The sequence below is a fragment of the Pecten maximus genome, chromosome 19 (assembly GCF_902652985.1).
Source record: "Pecten maximus chromosome 19, xPecMax1.1, whole genome shotgun sequence".
Taxonomy (NCBI): domain Eukaryota; kingdom Metazoa; phylum Mollusca; class Bivalvia; order Pectinida; family Pectinidae; genus Pecten; species Pecten maximus.
Window position 1 is genome coordinate 15,563,219 of NC_047033.1, and position 20,008 is coordinate 15,583,226.

A 20,008-nucleotide genomic window follows, 5' to 3' on the forward strand; every position below is an offset into this window, starting at 1 on the left:
TTGCTACAAATATTCTATGGCATAATAGCACAAGCAAGCTAGTGTTACGGAATTAAGCGATTATTTCTTCCAGAGTTATGCCCCTTTTATTGCCAAATACAGGCATTGTGTAGAAAATGCAAGAAGTTTTCTATTTCTTATTTAATTCCTCTAAGACAAGAAGCGATAATGTGCAACATATATTGGGTTTTTATACGCCCGTCAACGATGCTACATTTCCCTGTGGTAAGCTGGTAAATTTTCAAGTGGCGGGTGTATCCTGCTCAGTCTTGCGGAGCTCTTGTTATATCATTTTATATGCTGAATGATTTAAAATTTATATCTAATGATTTTCTTATTCAACAATCCTAGTCTTCAACTAGAGATAGGTTTAAAACACTTGCCTAATTAAAATACCTGTACAGGTAGGAATACGTATACGAGGCAGAACTGAGAGATAAATGTTACACCTGTCTGTAAGTTAAAAGTTCCCGACACTTCTCCGACATCTTAAACCTGAATAGGATTTTGTTTTTTGATTTCAAAGTGAGAAAATAACTTATTAACCCTTTGTGACTCTACCGACTTCATTAATAATCCAGTTTCCTGATATTTATACACTTTCCCACAACCATCATCTCCTGTACAAGTTTGCATTTCAACCAGCTGGGGTAAAAAAATAGGTCACTGGACACAGTTTGGATGTCCTAGCTCTACCAACTTCATTGATGATCCAATTTTTCTGGGACTTCATACACTTACTCGCAACTAGATCTCTTGAACGAACTTGCATTTCAACCACAGTGGGTCAAATTGAGGTCATTGATATATACTATAAATAACTGTTTGGAGTCCATGATAAACAATTACCTGGTTATCCTGGTCACTAACAACCACCATCTCTATTAAGAGTTCAAGTTTCATGCAACTGCAGTCAGAATTGAAGTCACCATCATCACTTATACAAGTTTAGGTTTCACCCATGGCCAGCTGGGGTCAAAATTGAAGCCACTGTTGCTATATATAGATTTCTGATGTCACTACGGTAACAGGTTTTTTCATAGTCCTGGAAGTCCATACAATTACAACTCTCATCATTGGTAGTGGTGTAATGATTCACATATGTATTGACATATTGGATTGCAGATTGGTGCATTGCCTTGATTTGTATCATGATACCTCAAAATTAGTAGTTATCTCCCTTGACTGTTAACATTTTGTAATAAACAACATGGCTGACAAAGCTGTTCAAGCAGCTTATAAAGCTGCCTGTTGGAGTTCTTTCAGATATCTAAAATCAAGAACGCTTTGTGGGAAACTGACAAAACCTTTTTTTTGTAACAAATTTAGACAAACACTCAAATAATTCTGAAAATACCACAACACACAAGCATGACTACTGTACCAAAAGGCCATCAGTTTCTCATACATGATATGCATCGTATTGTGACCCATGTATCGCGATGCGAATCGTATCGCTAATCACCTTGTGATACACAGCTCTAATCTTTGGGCAAATTTGGGTTTTAATTTCCTGGGGTCAAAATTGAGGTCACTGCTAGCTGCTTTCTGTTGCTATAGATAGATGTTTAATATCCTCACAGTACCAACCATATTAATTTTTCTAATTTAATTGTTCTAAAACTTCATACTCTTACAGCTGTATACGATCTCTTAAATGAATTTGCTTTTCAATCTCCTGGGATTCAAATTGAGGTCATTTATAAGAAATAGATTTTCATTGTCCTTGTTCTACAAACTTCCTTGATTATTGGATAAAGATTCTGTTACTTCAAACTGTTACAACTATAACCTCTTGTTATGATATACTTCAGTTTTTTCTTGAGCGACATTTTGATAAGACAATTCTTACCATCTTTTGATGTGTATTTTTCAGTGTTGAATAGCCAGGGGATTTGTATTGCTTGAGATGCATTAAAAGCTGAACAAGATTAATTTATAGCCCAAGCTGACAGTGAATTTGTTTGTGATTTCTAAAGAGTTACCTCCCTTTACATGCCAAGCTGGTGTTGTTAAGAGGACCAGATAGAGTATATTGAACACACTCTGCAAAGGAGCATTCATTACTATTGATTTTCCCATGGCAACTGTGCTGTGTAACCCATATATCTATAGTTGACTGATCCGTTTATTGATTAGAGTGAATCCATGTGATCTCCAGGGGTTGAAGGCTGTTTAATGTGACTGGTTTATGCACATTGTATATAGGATTAACTGTAGAGTAGCCAGGATTACTGACCAGACCATATATAAAGAGGGAGGTCAAGTTAGGGCTTGGCATTGAACACAAATCCACTGCTGACGTAATGACTACACTTATTATTTTGTTGTTGATGAAGCGGTGATTTATATCAACCATGGTCATGATTATAAAATAGCCAGGTTAATTATCAATCTAATAATTATAAGAATTTAGTGAAAGTATCTGTATGGTGGAAACAACAGATCCATGTCTAGTGTATAAGCATTCAGACAAATAATTGACGTATATCGTATGTTGATAGATTATGAATTGCCTTTAACTTTAAATAGCAACCACTTCTACCCTACTATATACCTCAAGGGCATGCTATTGTCTAGGCAGTTATTTTAAGTTAGAAAATCTCGATCTTCTTGCATGTATTAAAAGTATCTTATCCTGGCATCATATATTTTTCTTCAAAATCTACCAATATGGCATATTTTACCTGAGAATAACTTTGAGGGGCTGACATTAGGGACAAATTGGTAAGACAGAGTGTGAAATCTTGATTAGTTTTCTCAACTACCAATATTGATGGAAGCCTTCATAGCCCAGAGTCTAAGGTTATAAATACAAATAATGTGGCTTCCTTCCAAAAGTTAGTAAGTTATATGAGATTTCAGACAGGTAACATTAGAGTAATCAGACCTTTGTACCTCTTGTTGCACAGTATATAAAGAAATGTAATTTCAAACTATACAGGATATCCTTATCCCTTCAATTGTATAATTATGTTGTATTCCCTTGCTCAGTTTTCCCCAGTCACAATTTCCTTCAACATAACTTTCACCAATGCAAGGCAACTGGCCATGCGGTGCAGTTTTCTGATTGGATACAAAAGATTATATGGTCACCTTGCCCAAGTGTGCTTTAATTTTCTCTTTTTCGGTAATATGACATGCTGTTACATAAAAAACAGTAGTGTATTTAAATCCGACCATCAATAATGATCAACATAAATTGACACAGCTTGTTTCAAATTTGTTGGTAAAAATTGATAGTTTATATAATAATGTTACGTTTGGAGTATGTAATGCCCTATTTGTCCTTTAGTGAACAGATTTTCCTGTCTCCCTCAAGCAAGGACAGTAAGTGTTCATACCATTATGTAGTACAATGACTATACAGTGTATTAGAGATTTGACAGAACTGATTTCATGTTGTACTGATGATGTTTATTCTCTGTTCACAGGTGGAGCTGACGGCAAATTTAGAAGAAAACTCGGCTGCCCTCATGACGTCCGACCGGGGTACCACTGGGGGAGCTGAGTTGACAATGACAACACCGGTAGGTCATTTCGCATTTGCTGTTTATCTCTTAACAGTCTGTTGAGGCTTGTCCTAGTTTTTAGAGTTAATAAGAGCTTGTTTGATGATAAATACAGTACTAAACTTTTATGCTAACAGAGGGGGGCTTATTTGGCGATAAATACAGTACTTAATTTTTACACTAACGAAGGGGGCTAATTTGACGATAAATACAGTACTAAGCATAAATTTACACTAAAGGAGGGGGCTTATTAGACAATAAATACAGTAATAAACTTTTACACTAACTGAGGGGGCTTATTTGGTGATAAATGCTAACGGAGTGGGCTTATTAGATGATAATTATAAATACAGTACTAAACTTTTACACTAATGGAGGGGGCTTATTTGACGATAAATACAGTATTTACTAAACTATTATTTGGGGATTAATACTGGTATGCTAACATATGGAGTTTGTTTGGAGATAAATACGGTACTAACTTAGCAGAAATGACCCCCATGCTTGTAGTTTACCTATTAAAATTGTAAAATTGGCCCTTGAGACCCCCCTCCTAACTGATTTGATTCCAGTTTACACCATTACTAGTATCACAGCATTAAGTTCTGCTTACCTGATCATCAGTTAAGGGTCGTATATGACAAAATGAATGGAAAAGGCCCCATCCCAAACCCAATAATAATCGCTTGTTTAGGCCTATAGGCATTTTGTCACCAAGCATATACCGTATTTGACTTGATAAGCTCGCTGTGAGCTTAATTACAAAAATACTTACGACGTTGCAGTTCATAAAACCGCATAACCATGTTCAGGGGAAAGTTTCTATGTGAAATCGGGGTTGGGGAAAAAACATTATTTTTTCATAAGCATTTCTTTATGCAATGAAAACAAAGAATATTAGGTTAAAAACTGAGATTAAATGCGTCTGTGGAAAGGAACTTTTCATGTTTCAGTTAGTGCACTGAAAAAAGATGTGGGTGTGATTGTGATTATAGGGGCAGCTGTGCTAATATACATGATACTTGCAATGATTATCATGTGAGTGAAATTGTACTTGATAATATTGCTTAATGAATGTTAAACCTTTATCAATATCAATAGATATGTAAGTGGGAATTAGTTCTGGACTATACACAATAATGTCGCCATTGACTACAAATTGCTAGGGACAGAGACACTTTCATTGAAAATGTTAGACATTTGCTTGGTGAATATCTATTATATAGTGAACTTGAATCAGACGCTTGCTTGGTGTCTATGTAATAGTGAACTTACATTAAACATTTGCTTGGTGAATTTTCTATGAGATAGTCTGTGCACTTACGTTAGACAGTCTGTGCACTTACATTTGCTTGGTGAATATTCCTTTTAGACAGAGTGCATTTAGGTAAAGATACTTAGTCTGATCAAATGTAGTCATGTTTGTATGTTATAATTGTTCTGTTAAAAAATGCCATTCTGAGTAATGATCTAAGATGTGTGGTGTTTAATTTGTATTTCTCATGAATCTGATGACATTGTGTCACTTTTACCTCGCTGATTTTTGATAGCATCTGAGTGGCCTCCCTTATATTGCTTTGTGAGGTAGCCACCAGCTACTACAAGAAGACTCCACCTCAACAAAACAAGACAAAAAACTCATACATTATCCTAAGCTCAGTGACAATGTGATATATGTGTAGAAAACAGAAAAAAATGCCATACCAATCTTGAATCTCTGTTTGAATTGGTCAATATCTAAAATTGCATAACTGCTTGAAAATGCATGTGGTTCTGAAAATGTAAAATAGAAAGCCACTTTTGATATTTAGAGTTGAGGTATGTGATTGTTTGAACTGAATTTCAGTCCTCTCTATTTTCGCTAGTTTGATATTTCAACACAACCTAAAGACCACCATGTATTGGCCCTCATGATCTTCTCTGTGTTGATGGGCTGTTAAAGATTGTAATGATATTTACATTATTGTGACATTGACTGAGCCATATATATATAGTTACCTGTTGGTTACAGCTTTCACATACATGTATGGTTGTGTGAAAAGCTTGACATCTTCACCTAGTACTGGGTCAATAGCAGTATATTTTACAGCGATGAAAGGTTTTCATATTTTTAAGAAAATTGGACTTCCTACAGCTTTGTATAATTAACCCTTTCACCCCTACTGACTATATTGAACTTCAAATGATGAATGAATGGCAGAGTCCACTAAAATTTCTAAGGGTTGAAAGGGTTAATACTTTTGGATTCCTTCTGGTACCATTATCTCCTTGCCATTTCCGCCTCCATCCATCGTAGAGTCTGTCTTTTGACAAAACAATAGTTTTATGTGCAATTTTTGTACTAATATTTGTAGATTTGTTTACATGTAATGAAAAAAGAAAATTTTGTTTATTCATGATTATCATTGAATATTTCAAGAAATTTTAAATGGACACTTTCCCCGTGCATAATAAACATGATTTATAATTGTTTTGAAATAGAAATTATTGTAACTTTTGTGTATTTGATGTAATATTAGTAGGCTAGGCTATATGATATAAGTGTTGATACTTGGCTTATTGAACAATAGTTATTGACAGTAAAGCTGTGACTGAGGGAAACAATTCTAACAGTTACTTAAAGACATTTAAACTTGCGACAGTGTGAATAGAACAAGATATTGACAGACTACTGTTGCTCTAGATAATGATTCTGCCCACCGGCAGCCACTTTCTCTATATGACACAGACTGACAAGTAACCCAGCATACGTAAGGATGTGACAGTGTGTGCTGTGATAGAGAAAACTGCATTATGTCTGAGGCCTGTACACAGCTAGAGCTGGATAGCTGACTACACTGGCTGCTGCCACCACCGATCCTCAGATATTATACCATATGGTGACCGATGTCATTCTGTGTTGGACACCTGGACACCTATAAACATACGTACCTATCAGGATTAGTGAACTACTGTGGTCAGTGGTCTATCCAGGAGGCGGTGAGTGGTATATACATACAGTGGACACTCAGATAGATATTTCTGTGTGAACCTATAACATGTCACCTTAATGGACGAAGAGAGTTATACTTAGCGTGAAACAGTGGACAAATTGATCAACCTGTGTTTACAAGGACGGACAAATTGATCAACCTGTATTTAAAGGGATAAGTCGGCTGCTGTGAAGAACTGTATAGAAAACTTAACATATGTCACTGTTTTGTTCAGAATTGGTCAGTCTAGTATGTGTGAGGACAAAGCTCTCGAGTAGGTGTTGTGGTCCGCCCACTATGTCTGACTGACCGATCTAGACTAGATTCAAGCATATGGTAGGCCAACCTCCTGGACATGTAGCTATCGTGTTTATTAACCCTGTTACACATCAAGACAAGTGTAAAATAGAAGGATTTGAAGTGTGGTAAAATAAAAGTTGGCAGTATTATTTCTGGAGAAAATCATTTCCTGATTTACATGCATGACCATGATTTCTCAAGATAATCTCCTGATTTCATGTCCAATATGATATATTGTATAGGAAGAACATTCACATGTAAGATGTTTTCCGAGGTTCTGATGTGAGGAAGATTATTTTTGTACATAATACAGTGTATAAACAGCGAAATGACCATTTGACCTGTGCGGTCAATCTTTACGGTTCACCTGATTTTGGTCAGTAAGATATACCTGCATTGAAGACTTTCTTATTACAAAATGTTGCCATCAGGTGCTCATTACAAATGTTATCTACTGAAGGTCACCTGAACACACCTGGGTTATACTTTGTTAGGTTGTCATACCTGTATGCATGGATTTTACATGGATTACTGTTACCTGTCACCTGTCCCTGTGTACATGCATTTAGCAGTGAAAAGAGGAATTTAAAACATTCTGATGTGTTTCAATTGATTAACTTTAACTCATGGTTTGAAATTAACTGAATAACTTTTCTTTGAATGACAATATTTGATCTGAAACAGTTGTGCACCAGACCTTCCGAAGATTTGAGATTTGTTTACATATTCATGGTAGTACCAACAAAAAACTGGAGAAATAAGATACCTGTATTACATTTATAAGCATATAATTGTTGTTCACTACACCTGGACTGATGACAATTAGATACAGCTGGAATAATAAGGATTAGATACACCTGGACTAACAAGGATTAGATACACCTGGACAAACAAGGATTAGATATACCTAGACTTAACGAGGAATAGATACACCTGGACAAACAAGGATTAGATACACCTGGAATAATAAGGATTATATACACCTGTACTACTGAGGATTAGATACACCTGGACAAACAAGGATTAGATACACCTGGACAAACAAGGATTAGATACACATGGAATAATAAGGATTATATATACCTGTACTAATGAGGATTAGATACACCTGTACTAATGAGGATTAGATACACCTGTACTAATGAGGATTAGATACACCTGCACTAACAAGGATTAGCTACACCGGGACTAATGAGGATTAGATACACCTGGACAAACAAGGATTAGATGCACCTTGAATAATGAGGATTAGATACACCTGGACAAACAAGGATTATATACACCTGGACTAACGAGGATTAGATGCACCTGGACTGACAAATATTAGATACGCCTGGATTAGCAAAGATTAGATACACTGGGACTAATGAGGATACCTGGGACTAACTAAGATTAGCTACACCAAAAACAAGGATACTTGTGATGTTCACACACATTATGCATAGGTGTAGTTGGTGATGGAAGTGTGAGGGACCAAACCCATGTTACCAGGGGATGTGTATTACTATACAACTCGGTCTTTTGTGGTGTGTTTCAAACAGAATCGGGACAAAACTCAGTCCGACTCTGTTAATTCACAGGTAAATACCAATAGATATGGATGATTAAGGAGACACATTTCTATAATAACATAGAAACACTGGATTGATGCTATTATATCTAATTGTTGTAATTTGTTTAAGGCCCTGCTCCCCAAATAATGTCAATCAGAAATCATAGGCAAAACATCTTCCTGTAAAATTCTAATATTACCTAAAAAAAGTCCTCCAAACTCTGCCCAATTTATAATTAGGACAAGTTCACATGGAGATTTGTTTCCACCAATAGGTATGTAATGCATAAATAGGTATGAAAATAAGCTTGGATTGATTTCACTGCAAAAATGAAAAAGTAAAAAAGACCAGTCTAAAAACTGATGTGCCGAAAAGCTATTTTCCATGATTATAACCATATTTGTATTATCATTTGATATGGATAAGTTAATTCCATCTCCTGACGCATGAAGCCATATAATTTGTCATTGATGACCTTGATTGAGGAAATTAAACAAGCTAGTGCTAATAGGGGGAGGACGGAGCGGAAGTTAATAATGTAAATTGCTCCTGCCGTACGTAATATCTGACAAGGTTATTCTCCATCAATACATTATACCTGAAATCAGATATACATTTTTGTCTCGTTTCCGACTCGAGGGAGTATTTGCTTTTAACCCTGTGAAATGCTGCTGTAGAATAGTACTTTTTTAGTATGATGAATATTTGATTGTAATATTAGCTTGAGGTGGTATTGAGTAACAAACACTGATTAGGTTATCATTGGAAGCCATGAAGCATGAAATGTTATCGATTTAGGATCAACTATTTTCATATTTCAAGACACGTTTAGTTGGAGTTTCTAGGACATTATATTGTATGTTTAAAAAAGTAGAAAAAATAGGAAGCGTAAAAAATGTGTCATATTAGGCACTCACAAACAAAAAAAATGGTTTTCAGGCCCGCCTGCGTCAAAAAAATGTTAACCTGAAATATCAAATTTTGATATCCTGAAATCTGAAATATCAAATCTTTATTTTCACTTGAAATATTAGGATATTAGCACCATACAACACTGAAATCATGACGGAAATCTATCAAATATCTGACACACACCTTGGTTAATAAAATATTGATGTGTTCATAAAGGCACCCTGTGGTAGTAGACAAATGATCTTGTCTGGCTCTGTGGTATAATCTGTACTTTGACAGTATCCACACAAATCATGTTATAATAGTGGGATCCTTAGCCGAGGGTCAGCAGGAGTGTAAAAATCCACTAGCTTGATGTCCGGGGCCACCTAATTTCCAGCTTGAGCTAGTGAAAATTAGTCATACTTGCCTGGGGCTTGTAACTTGCCTATGATGTTTTAGCAGATGGAGAAACGTTAATTTTCAATTCTATCAATATTCTAATAATGTTTTAGATAAAAAAAAAAGGATCCATTGTTCAAATTCACTTCAAAAATGGATTTGGTGGGCTAGTTTAGACTTTTTTAGTTGGGGCTAGTGGATTTTGGTGTCTAGCCCTGGACTAGTGATAAGAATTTTTTTACACCGCTAGCTGTAAAGGTATTAAAATCATTTGGAGATCTAAGGGATAATTCCTGTAATACTTGATTTAATTGCTTAGTATTCTGAAAACTTTTAATTTTAAGATAAATTGAAATAAAAAAAAAAAAAAAATGTTTTAACAAAATTTTGCTGCAGAAATATAACTTTTTATAGTACTATAGTGCTGTCATGCTAAAGTGCCCTATCTGGTCACATACTGACGTATATAACTATTAACTTTTGAGTCCAGTTATATATATTTGTCATTCTATAAAAAAAGCTCTCATGTTGTTATCAAGTTTGAGATCACTGCCGGTTTATAAATAATTTTCTGTGAAATAGAAAAAAAAACCCTAACAAAAATAGAAATAGGAAAACTTTTTAAAAACCAAACAATGAGGATTTTTGACAAACATGATAGATTGTCGTTAGTTTTTAATGGAAACTTGATTCAAAATTGCTTATTAAAAATCTCATTAACAGCGAAACATTGGGCTCCAGTTATATGTGTGATTGGGAGATTGAGCGATCTGGTAAGAAAGACGTCCGGCTAAGGAACAGTTCTATGGGGATGTGGGGGCGTGGATATGGCTAAGCATGGCGTAAACGGAATCCCATATCTATCCATCAGCGTCTGAGTTCTATTTCTATACACAGAATATTGATTATTATGGAATGATTTGGTACATATTCCCTATTATTAGCCTTCTTTGATCATTTACACGCGCCAACAAATTAACCAGACCACAGACCAAACACTTCCTGTCGTACGATGCGCTAGTCTTTACGGCAGTTATTTCAGATTTAAAACACTCGGTTACGAGAGTTTCCATTGAGGAGTGCATATATTGTTGTTGTGAGCGTACTCCTCTATTGAGGAAATGTTCAGGTTATCCAATCAATGGAGTAAGCTGGACGTGACAGTCTAGGTTATATACGGAACAGTTCCATTGACAAAAGCCACGAGTATGACATATATTTAAAACTACTATATATATCCAATATTCAAATCTTAAAGCTATATATATAGATAGACTGTTGATGAAGAAAATATAAATTAGTGTAAATTAATATATGTAGGACTTGTGTAGGGTTTTGTAATGTATCCAAATATGTTGTAACGAAAAAAATGCCAACCACAGTGAGTCAAAATTAGGCTGTTTCCCCTAGCTGAAAAGTGTGTTGCTTCCCCAAAATAAAGATAAATATTTCCCCATTTAAGAAGGCACAGGCTGTACTAAACGGGTAGAAAAAACACTGGATTATTGTGTTAAATTTGAGTTTTCTCTTGATAAATACAGAAATTTTATCCTGAAAAGTTTTTAGAAAAGCGATGTTTTTATATTTGCCAATATTCCTAGGCCTTTTCACATAAAACTAATTAGTATACAAATTTCCTCATTTTAAAAACTAACTCAAGGGGTGTCAAGGAAAGACCATTAAATTGGCCTTTCTTTTCTGTTTGTGATGTCAAAATGTATGATGTTACTGATGAATTCAAAGTATGAATATGCGGTTCCTCATGTCTGGTTGAAATAATCTTAATAAAATGTTTTCTTTGCTTTCAGGTCACACCAAAGACAGCAGCTGGGTTAAATCCAAATGCCACTGTCTTCTCGCTCAGCAATAAAACCAGCACACCCAACCCATTGCTGGACTCTTCGGCATGGGATGGGATCAATGCAAATGATGGTAAGCAACCTTTACAGTAAACCGATACTCACCACCCGGCTTAGTTGTAATGGGTCCGTTTTAATTCAAACTTTGTGCAAGGGGGTGGGGGTTTGGTTTAGTTTGTTTTGTTTAACATCCTATTAACAGCCAGGGTCATTTAAGGACGTGCCAGGTTTTTGAGGTGGAGGAAAGCTGGAGTACCCGGAGAAAAACCACCGGCCTACGGTCAGTACCTGGCAACTGCCCCACGTAGGTTTCGAACTCGCAACCCAGAGGTGGAGGGCTAGTGATATTGTGTCGAGACACCTTAACCACTCTGCCACCGCGGGTGGGGGGGATCTTTTGGCAGCACTTTCTGTAACTAGGCAAATGACCTATATAGGTCAAGGTGATCAGGTAAGTGTAGTCTCCACTCAAAATTACTGTAATAAAATAAGGACCACACAATGCGGAAAGATTCTTTTCAGGGATGTGTTTCGTGTTTTCATATGAAATCAGGGATGAGAAGACAATAAAGAAATCTCAGAGTTAAGCCCATGCATCCTCTTTACTAGAAAAAAGTACCAGCACAGCTTCATGGAAATTGTTATGAAATATCTAACCTTTTCTTAAACTGAAAACGAAATGTACTTCTCATGATCAGTGTATTTCATTTAATATAAATAATATAGAAATATAAAACAAATTTGTGGTAGTGTTGATTGAACTTGATTAGTTTTACATGTCAATCACGCGGACATTATGTCATGTTATTTATCCTGTCTAGTTTTTACTGTCAGAAATAACATCATGTATTGAAGTAAACGAGGAAGTCCCAGCTTAAAGATGTCTATTTTGTAATTTCAAAAACAACGACAAATGTTGTGGTCTAAAGTGTTGCCCACTCAACAGAAACTGAAGCTGATAATTTCCCGGATGTGGACCCAATACTAGACACTGTTTCTGAACTAGACAGGTGCCCTTTCTCACGAGAGTTGAATTCTGTATATCGAGTAATCCCTGACTCTGGCTTCATTTGGTTGAATTCCTATGGTTGAAAATTGCTGTCAGTTTTGTTATACCAGATTGGTTATAATACGATCAATCTTTAGGCTTTAAATATTTTTGTGGTGCCTTGGCCACAACTGAAGACCAAGTAGATGTTTCAATGTGTTGACTGGTTTATATACTTTAAAGAAAGATAGAGATAATTGTCAATTTGATAGTGGTACCGAAGTATAGCTGAATCAACTTCTTCACATGGTAGCCAACCATCGACTTCTACACATAGTAGCCATACCAACTCCTCAAGTTGCTGGACTGACTTGTAACTGTTTGCCACCTTAGTGTAGACCGGTTGTAGTGTAGACTGGTTGTAGTGTAGACGGGTTGTAGTGTAGATGGGAAGACTTGTTAATTGGATTACAATCTCGTAGTCAGGTAACACCAAAGTGTAGTTCTGCTAACTGGTCATTTGTCCGATTAAGGTGACAGAGTAGTCGCATAAACATTATGTTAAGATCATGTACTGTTTATGATGCATACTGAAGTCTATTCACATAATGATAACCTGTTTAAGATGATAGATTTGAGTTTTACATAATAGTAATTGTATTAAATAATAGATTTGAGTTTTACATAATAGTAATGGTCTTTGTCCCAGAAGTCTGTCCTGGTCATTTGTCTGATGAAGGCGACGGTACTAGTGTAGTCACCGAAATGTTACACTCAAATCATACACTGCTTATGATATATTCCAATGTTTATTCACATGTACGGTACCTGAAGAACATGTTTCAGGTTAGCATAAACTTTGTTCCTCTTTCACTTATGTAAAAGTGACACTTCAAGCCTTTCTCAAAGAAGTATTTAATTTCAACAACCTGCTGTTAGCATTCATTGGCAATATGGATGGCATGGAAACCAAATTTGATGAAGCTTTTCATTATTTCAGTTTGGTTTTGTCAATTTAGCTTTCATAGTGAAAAGTCCAATACTATAAAATGAAATGATTGAATCTAGTATTTAGTTTAAATGAATTTTCTGTTATTGGTCAATGTTAAGAACAAACAATCTTTAGGGCATTTTGTTGTTGGCAATGGGCCCCATTCCCAATTGAAACAAATTCTTATTTCAGCCAAATTCCAGAATTGCAGTTTAATCCTGAAAAAGTCTTACCCAATATAGCTGTTAGGATGCCTTGATACATTTGTTAACATTCTTGTTATAGAGTACCAGCATGCCAATGGGGACATAGAGAATGGAGAGCAGGGAGGGGCGGATACTCCAGCCGAGTCGCCCCTCTCCAGTGATGTTTCTTCAGGTTATGTTGACAACCAGGTCCCTGTGGTCACAGCGTTCCCTACAGAGAACAGTGTTGTTGGTAAGTAGCATGTACTGTGTTGTAACATATAACGCTCAATCAGGCTGAATTCTTCTGTAGGAAATGTAACCTTAACATAATATGGTATGTGTGAAAATATAACTTCAAAGACAGAACGAGCAACAATTCCTGACATAAATAGTTCAGGTATTCCATCTACACCAGGTGTGTTGGACTCGGCATAACTCATGTCAATAATCTGTGGATGGGATGGAAAAGAAAGAAGAAGATAAACCTATTTTGATGATAATTTTGTTTTTCATATTTTGGAAATTTTGTCAATCTTATCCCTTAAAATCTCTTGCATGTGGAGGTTAAATAAATTTCCCTTTTTGTCACGATTATCCTACCCTTCACAGATTTGTCTTTTGCTGTTCGCAGTTTTGAAACAAAATTAGGAATCAATTAAAGCTTATAGCTAATTTTCCACTGATAGATGTGTGTATTTGAATAAGATATTGTTATTTAAAAAAAAACGAAGATCATTTAGGTGTGACAAATGACTTGTACCGACAAGAACTAATTTTTCTACCATTTATAAAAAAAAATCCCAGTAGAGAGAAAAGTTCCCCTCCAACCCATGCTATGTAAATTGTATGTTCAAATTATATCTCTATGTTTGACAGATGCGGAGGATAACATTGTCAACGCCAGTAGTGTGACAGAAGACCAACTGCGACAGATGCTGAAGGAACAGCTGGAAAATTGCTTCTCCAGGTAGGGCCGTCCGTCTGTCATTTCTAGGGAGGCCTTCAGGTAGGGCCGTCCGTCTGTCACTTCTAGGGAGGCCTTCAGGTAGGACCATCCGTCACTTCTAGGAGGCCTTCAGGTAGGACCATCCGTCACTTCTAGGAGGCCTTCAGGTAGAGCCGTTGGTCACTACTAGGGAGGCCTTCAGGTAGGACCGTCCGTCACTTCTAGGGAGGCCTTCAGGTAGGACCGTCCGTCACTACTAGGGAGGCCTTCAGGTAGGACCGTCCGTCACTACTAGGGAGGCCTTCAGGTAGGGTACCGTCCGTCACTTCTAGGGAGGCCTTCAGGTAGGACCATCCGTCACTACTAGGGAGGCCTTCAGGTGGGGCCGTCCGTCACTACTAGGGAGGCCTTCAGGTAGGGTACCGTCCGTCACTTCTAGGGAGGCCTTCAGGTAGAGCCGTCCGTCACTTCTAGGGAGGCCTTCAGGTGGGGCCGTTGTCCGTCACTACTAGGGAGGCCTTCAGGTGGGGCCGTCCGTCCGTCACTTCTAGGGAGGCCTTCAGGTGGGGCCGTTGGTCACTACTAGGGAGGCCTTCAGGTAGGGCCGTTGGTCACTACTAGGGAGGCCTTCAGGTAGGGCCGTCCATCACTACTAGGGAGGCCTTCAGGTCGGGCCGTCCGTCACTTCTAGGGAGGCCTTCAGGTCGGGCCGCCCGTCCGTCACTACTAGGGAGGCCTTTAGGTAGGGCCGTCCATCACTACTAGGGAGGCCTTCAGGTAGGGCCGTCCGTTGCTACTAGGGAGGCCTCCAGGTAGGGCCGTCCGTCACTACTAGGGAGGCCTCCATAGTTTATGCTATGGTGAAGGATAACCTATTGTCTCACCATCTCATCAACATTAACATCTTCAAACTAAATAACTGGGCAATGAAATTTTGCCAACATGTACCTGGGATATAAAGTGGAATATTAAAATGTCCACGTATGAATAACTTTATTCTCAAAGGCACAGGATTGAAGCCAAATGCACTAAAAGCTTTTAAAGAATCTTCCTTAGTTCTGGAAGTCCCAGAGGCCTGACATTTTGCCATCAGATACCTCAGATCTAATGCAAAAAATGTCTTCATGTAAATAAACTTGACATCATTTCAAGATCACAGGGGTCATATGTAAAAACGTATTTGGAAATGTTTTTCTTTTCTACTCTACGCGGCAGGCTAGTCGGCAGATGAAATATTTGTGTCGGTATTGTTTTAAATGGAGTAGATAGAGGAGTTTTATACTAAGAAGATATGTATATTCTGCCAGTAAGTACCTCGGATGAAGTGCTATGAAGTTTCTTCAAGGAGACCTGTTATCTGTAAATTATAGCAAAAATCATAAGTGCTATTCATTAATAGCAGACCTGGCTACTTTCAGGCAAAACCCCACATTTTAGAGCTGATATAACTTCTGTTACATAAAGCTAATAAAAAAAATATGTAGAAGTGATAATTAGAGTAATGACTCCTGAAACCAGGATTACAGGAAGTATAGTATACTTCTGGAAACTAGCTATAGATAGGACTTGATTGTCCTGCTTGGAAAGTTGGCTAACCATGTTTTTGATTAAATATTAACAAGTTTCTGTATACCACTAGATATCCTGACACCAAGTAGATCATCAGCAACAAAACTATTGACTTGTATTTCTTTAATTTCACATTCTAAAAAATTGAACTCTAGTCGACTGTCCCTTAAGAGTAAGATGTTTGTTATTTTGTCTGGAGTTAATATCTTTGGGAAGACAAAAGTCTCACTCAGTCTATGTACTAACCTAACCTCTTCTGTCTCTACAGAGAAAGCCTAGCTAGTGACCGCTACCTACAGTCACAGATGGATGCAGACCAGTATGTTCCCATAGCAACTGTTGCCAACCTCCAGCAAATTCAGCAGCTCACAAATGACCTTGACCTTATAACAGAATTACTTAAAGGTGAGTAATTTTTTTTTTAGAGGAGTTAATATCCGTGAGTATATGACCTAGAAGGGGAATAAGCCCAGAAAACATGGGTTATAGCAATTTAGGATGCTCTTAACTTCTTCAAAGCAGAAGCCTGGAAATGCATCACATAGAATTAACTCCCAATTTATTTAGACAAACCTTCATTGGAGGAGACTATATGGTATTCCATGGAATGATTTAAGTAATGATAATGAGGGTAAAGTGGATTACTATGAACTAAGAATCAAATGTTATATAAAGGAAAATGTTCACCCCCAATGGTGCTCATCCCCAAACATTATTTCTTGTAATGAATAATATAATCTTTCCATACCTTGGGGGTGTGACAAAGAAATCTCAACCTGAGGGGGAACTTATGTACAACCCATGGCTTGCTGAGGGTAAGACATTCATGAATTCCCGGAGGGTTAAGATTTCTTTATCACACTCCCTAGGTAGGGAATGATTATTTTTCTTCCACCATTTTAAATAATTGCATATCCCATTGGTGATCAAGGTATGTTTGTAAAGAAATGCACATGGTCGGTGCATGAATATTATCGTTTGAAAACAACCCAAAAAAACTGCATAACAATGTCATTACACAAGAAAACATAGGTCTAAAACTAATTCACAATTCTTATTCAAAAAGACACTGAAATAAGATGTCTGTGATACTTTTCTGATGTTAGCAACAGTACATCTTGTCATTTCATAAAACTTTGTGTCTCTTACGATTATTTAACATTAAATAACAATGCTGGAACTATATAGTGATATCACTCGAAGAGTAGTTCTGTAAGTACTTCGGTTCAGAAGGATATGAATTAGCGTGTGCAATCTGTCATACCCTAGGGGTTGACAGAGAAATCTCTCCCGTCTAAAACTGAAATTCTACCAAATGGAGTATACTGGAAAAATCTAAATAGTGTTGAAAAAATAGGTGAGATTTGAATGTGATAATTGTTTTGTTGTGTCAAATTCCTATTAGAGATAATATGTTGATACAATTTCTGTTGGATGTTTTACAGAATTACCTAACGTACAAGTACTTGAGGTGGATGGGAAGTGTGAAAAGGTTCGTCCGATTCACAATCGTTGTATTGTGATCCTCCGTGAGATTCCCGAGTCCACACCTTTAGAGGTAATGTCAAAGTGTGCTTAGCAATTCAAAGATAACGGGTAGGAAAGCTACAGGTGACCATGTAGGTTATATATTCACAAATGTTGTAAGGTAGAACCTCTGGGCACAGATACGTGTTCTATGATTGTTTGGTGGGTTTATCTCCCCATGAACAGCCAGGGTCATTTTGAAGCAGGGTCTCCTTATAATAGTTGGTGACTTCTTCACTGAACAACATACAAGAGGCCAGTCAAAAGCCATCCAGAGGAATTAGGGTGTCTATGTACAAAGCTATAACAGCACAGACTGGCCCATTCTCAGCTTCCTGATAACCACATATCGCTACGGTTAGAGAGTGTTGAGGTGTTCTACGAGGCAGAAGAAATTTTAATTGGAAGATTGTAAAAAATTATCATAAGTGTTGGATACATTTTAATATTTTTGCGTGTTAGACAAACTCTTTTGTAAGAAATGAAGGATTTGGACCACCTGATATTCTTAATCTAAATCCTACCTAATATTTCTGTGATAACATGAGAAACTGATTTGCCTTTTGTACAGGATGTGAAGAACTTGTTCAGTGGAGAGAAATGTCCGAGGTTTGTGAGCTGCGAGTTTGCAGCAAATGATAGTTGGTATGTGACGTTTGACTCTGATGCGAGTGCCCAACAAGCATACCAGTACCTACGCGAGGAACAATGCACTTTCCTCAACAAACCTATACTGGTAAGCTTAAGAGGAAATTGCACTCATCAATATTTCTAGGATGAATGTAGACTGTAGTTTGGTTATTAGAAAAATACTAAAACTGAAACTATATATTAATTAGCATCCCGATGTATATACAGGCATACACATATCTGAAATTCAAATTCAGTTTTCCAAACTACTGTCATGTCCCTTACGCACAATTTTACTGATATTATCAAATCACAAATCTGAACAAATTACCTATCTTCTGCACTGTTCCGATATGTGGCATTCTACAATAAATTGATGTAGGAGGAAGTGGTCTGTTATTACATGAAGATTGTTCCACTGGCTATTGGACTAATACTGCTAGTAAATTGTTCCTTGTCCCAAGATTGACAGTGAATTTCATTGAAGTCATTGAGGACAACTTTGTTAAAATTGTTATCAAATTGTCCGACTTTTGGAGACCAACACAAATCAATTAATCATGTTATAAGTATATTTGTCAGAAATTTCAAAGTAAGACAATACTGTTTATTGTTTCCACATATAACACTGCCAATGCTCAGAAATTCATGGTAAAGGGGAGATCATCTATGTTTAAATGAAAAGATGCTAATATTTTTTTCTTAAACTAAAGTGTCTTTAACATTAAATTTCATGCTGATTAAGTAATTAAGCATTTTCCCTTGCTTGTTTTGGGGTTTGAAATTTCTTTCCTGTTCTGCAGTTTTATACTATTCAGGGCTTTTTCTCACTGGTTTGGGAAAGGGCTTTTTTGTCTCATTTTGGGAAGAAAATTGGTGATTGGGAAAGATTTTTTCGGGAGTAAACTGCAAATTTTGGGAATCTGGCATAAGAATGAAATAATTTCAATTGGGAATGGGGCCCATTAATGGCCCCAAAAAACCCTCAGAAAAAGCCCTGCTGTTATGAATCTTGTGAATTTTGATTATTGGATACTTGCACTATTAGATATGATGTTTGCAATTCAGGCGAGAATCAAAGCCAAGCCCCTGATACGGATGACGTATCCACGTAATGGTTACAGACCCCAGTATCACCAACAACAACAGGCAGTACAGCAACAGCAGCAGCAACAACAGCAGCAGCAACAACAACCACAACAGACAGGGGTCGGAGTTACCTCCCCTCCTGCTGTCTCGCAGGCAGACCAGGCTGTTCAGCAGCAGTCACAACAACAAACACAACAACAGGCACAGTACCAGGTGCAGCAACAGGTGCCCATAATGACACCCTACATCAATAGTCAGCAAGTAAGTATCGCTCCACTGTTCTATGCCTTTGGGATCATAAAGTTGCCGCTAAAGAACTTCTTTGGGCCATAACTTCTAACCCGCAGAAGGCGAAATCCTTTGGGATCGTAAAGTTACCGCTAAAGAACTTCTTTGGGCCATAACTTCTAGCTCGCAGAAGGCGGAAGAAATTGTTTTGGTGCTTGTGACTTGCTGAAGGTCAATGCAAGGTGATTATTCTCTGGCAACTGTCGAATCTATGTGCCTTAAGTCAAGGTCATGTTGAGGTAAAAAACCTTTAATCCATCAAAGGTTCTTCTGGCCATAATCTGACTTGTTAAATGTATGTAA

The 20,008-nt window shown here is 37.2% G+C and overlaps 1 protein-coding gene across 1 annotated transcript in view; it reads left to right on the forward strand.

Annotated features, from left to right (window-relative positions):
- The window catches only part of LOC117317431 (la-related protein 4B-like), a gene marked incomplete at its 5' end in the record, with an annotated part of 63,676 nt that overhangs the window by 17,418 nt on the left and 26,250 nt on the right, over positions 1–20,008 (forward strand). Inside the window, 8 exons of the mRNA XM_033872241.1 lie at positions 3,435–3,530; positions 11,439–11,562; positions 13,754–13,906; positions 14,533–14,623; positions 16,440–16,576; positions 17,617–17,729; positions 18,270–18,434; positions 19,397–19,678. Of these exons, the coding sequence (XP_033728132.1) occupies positions 3,435–3,530; positions 11,439–11,562; positions 13,754–13,906; positions 14,533–14,623; positions 16,440–16,576; positions 17,617–17,729; positions 18,270–18,434; positions 19,397–19,678 (1,161 nt within the window). The remainder of the gene's footprint in view (positions 1–3,434; positions 3,531–11,438; positions 11,563–13,753; positions 13,907–14,532; positions 14,624–16,439; positions 16,577–17,616; positions 17,730–18,269; positions 18,435–19,396; positions 19,679–20,008) is intronic.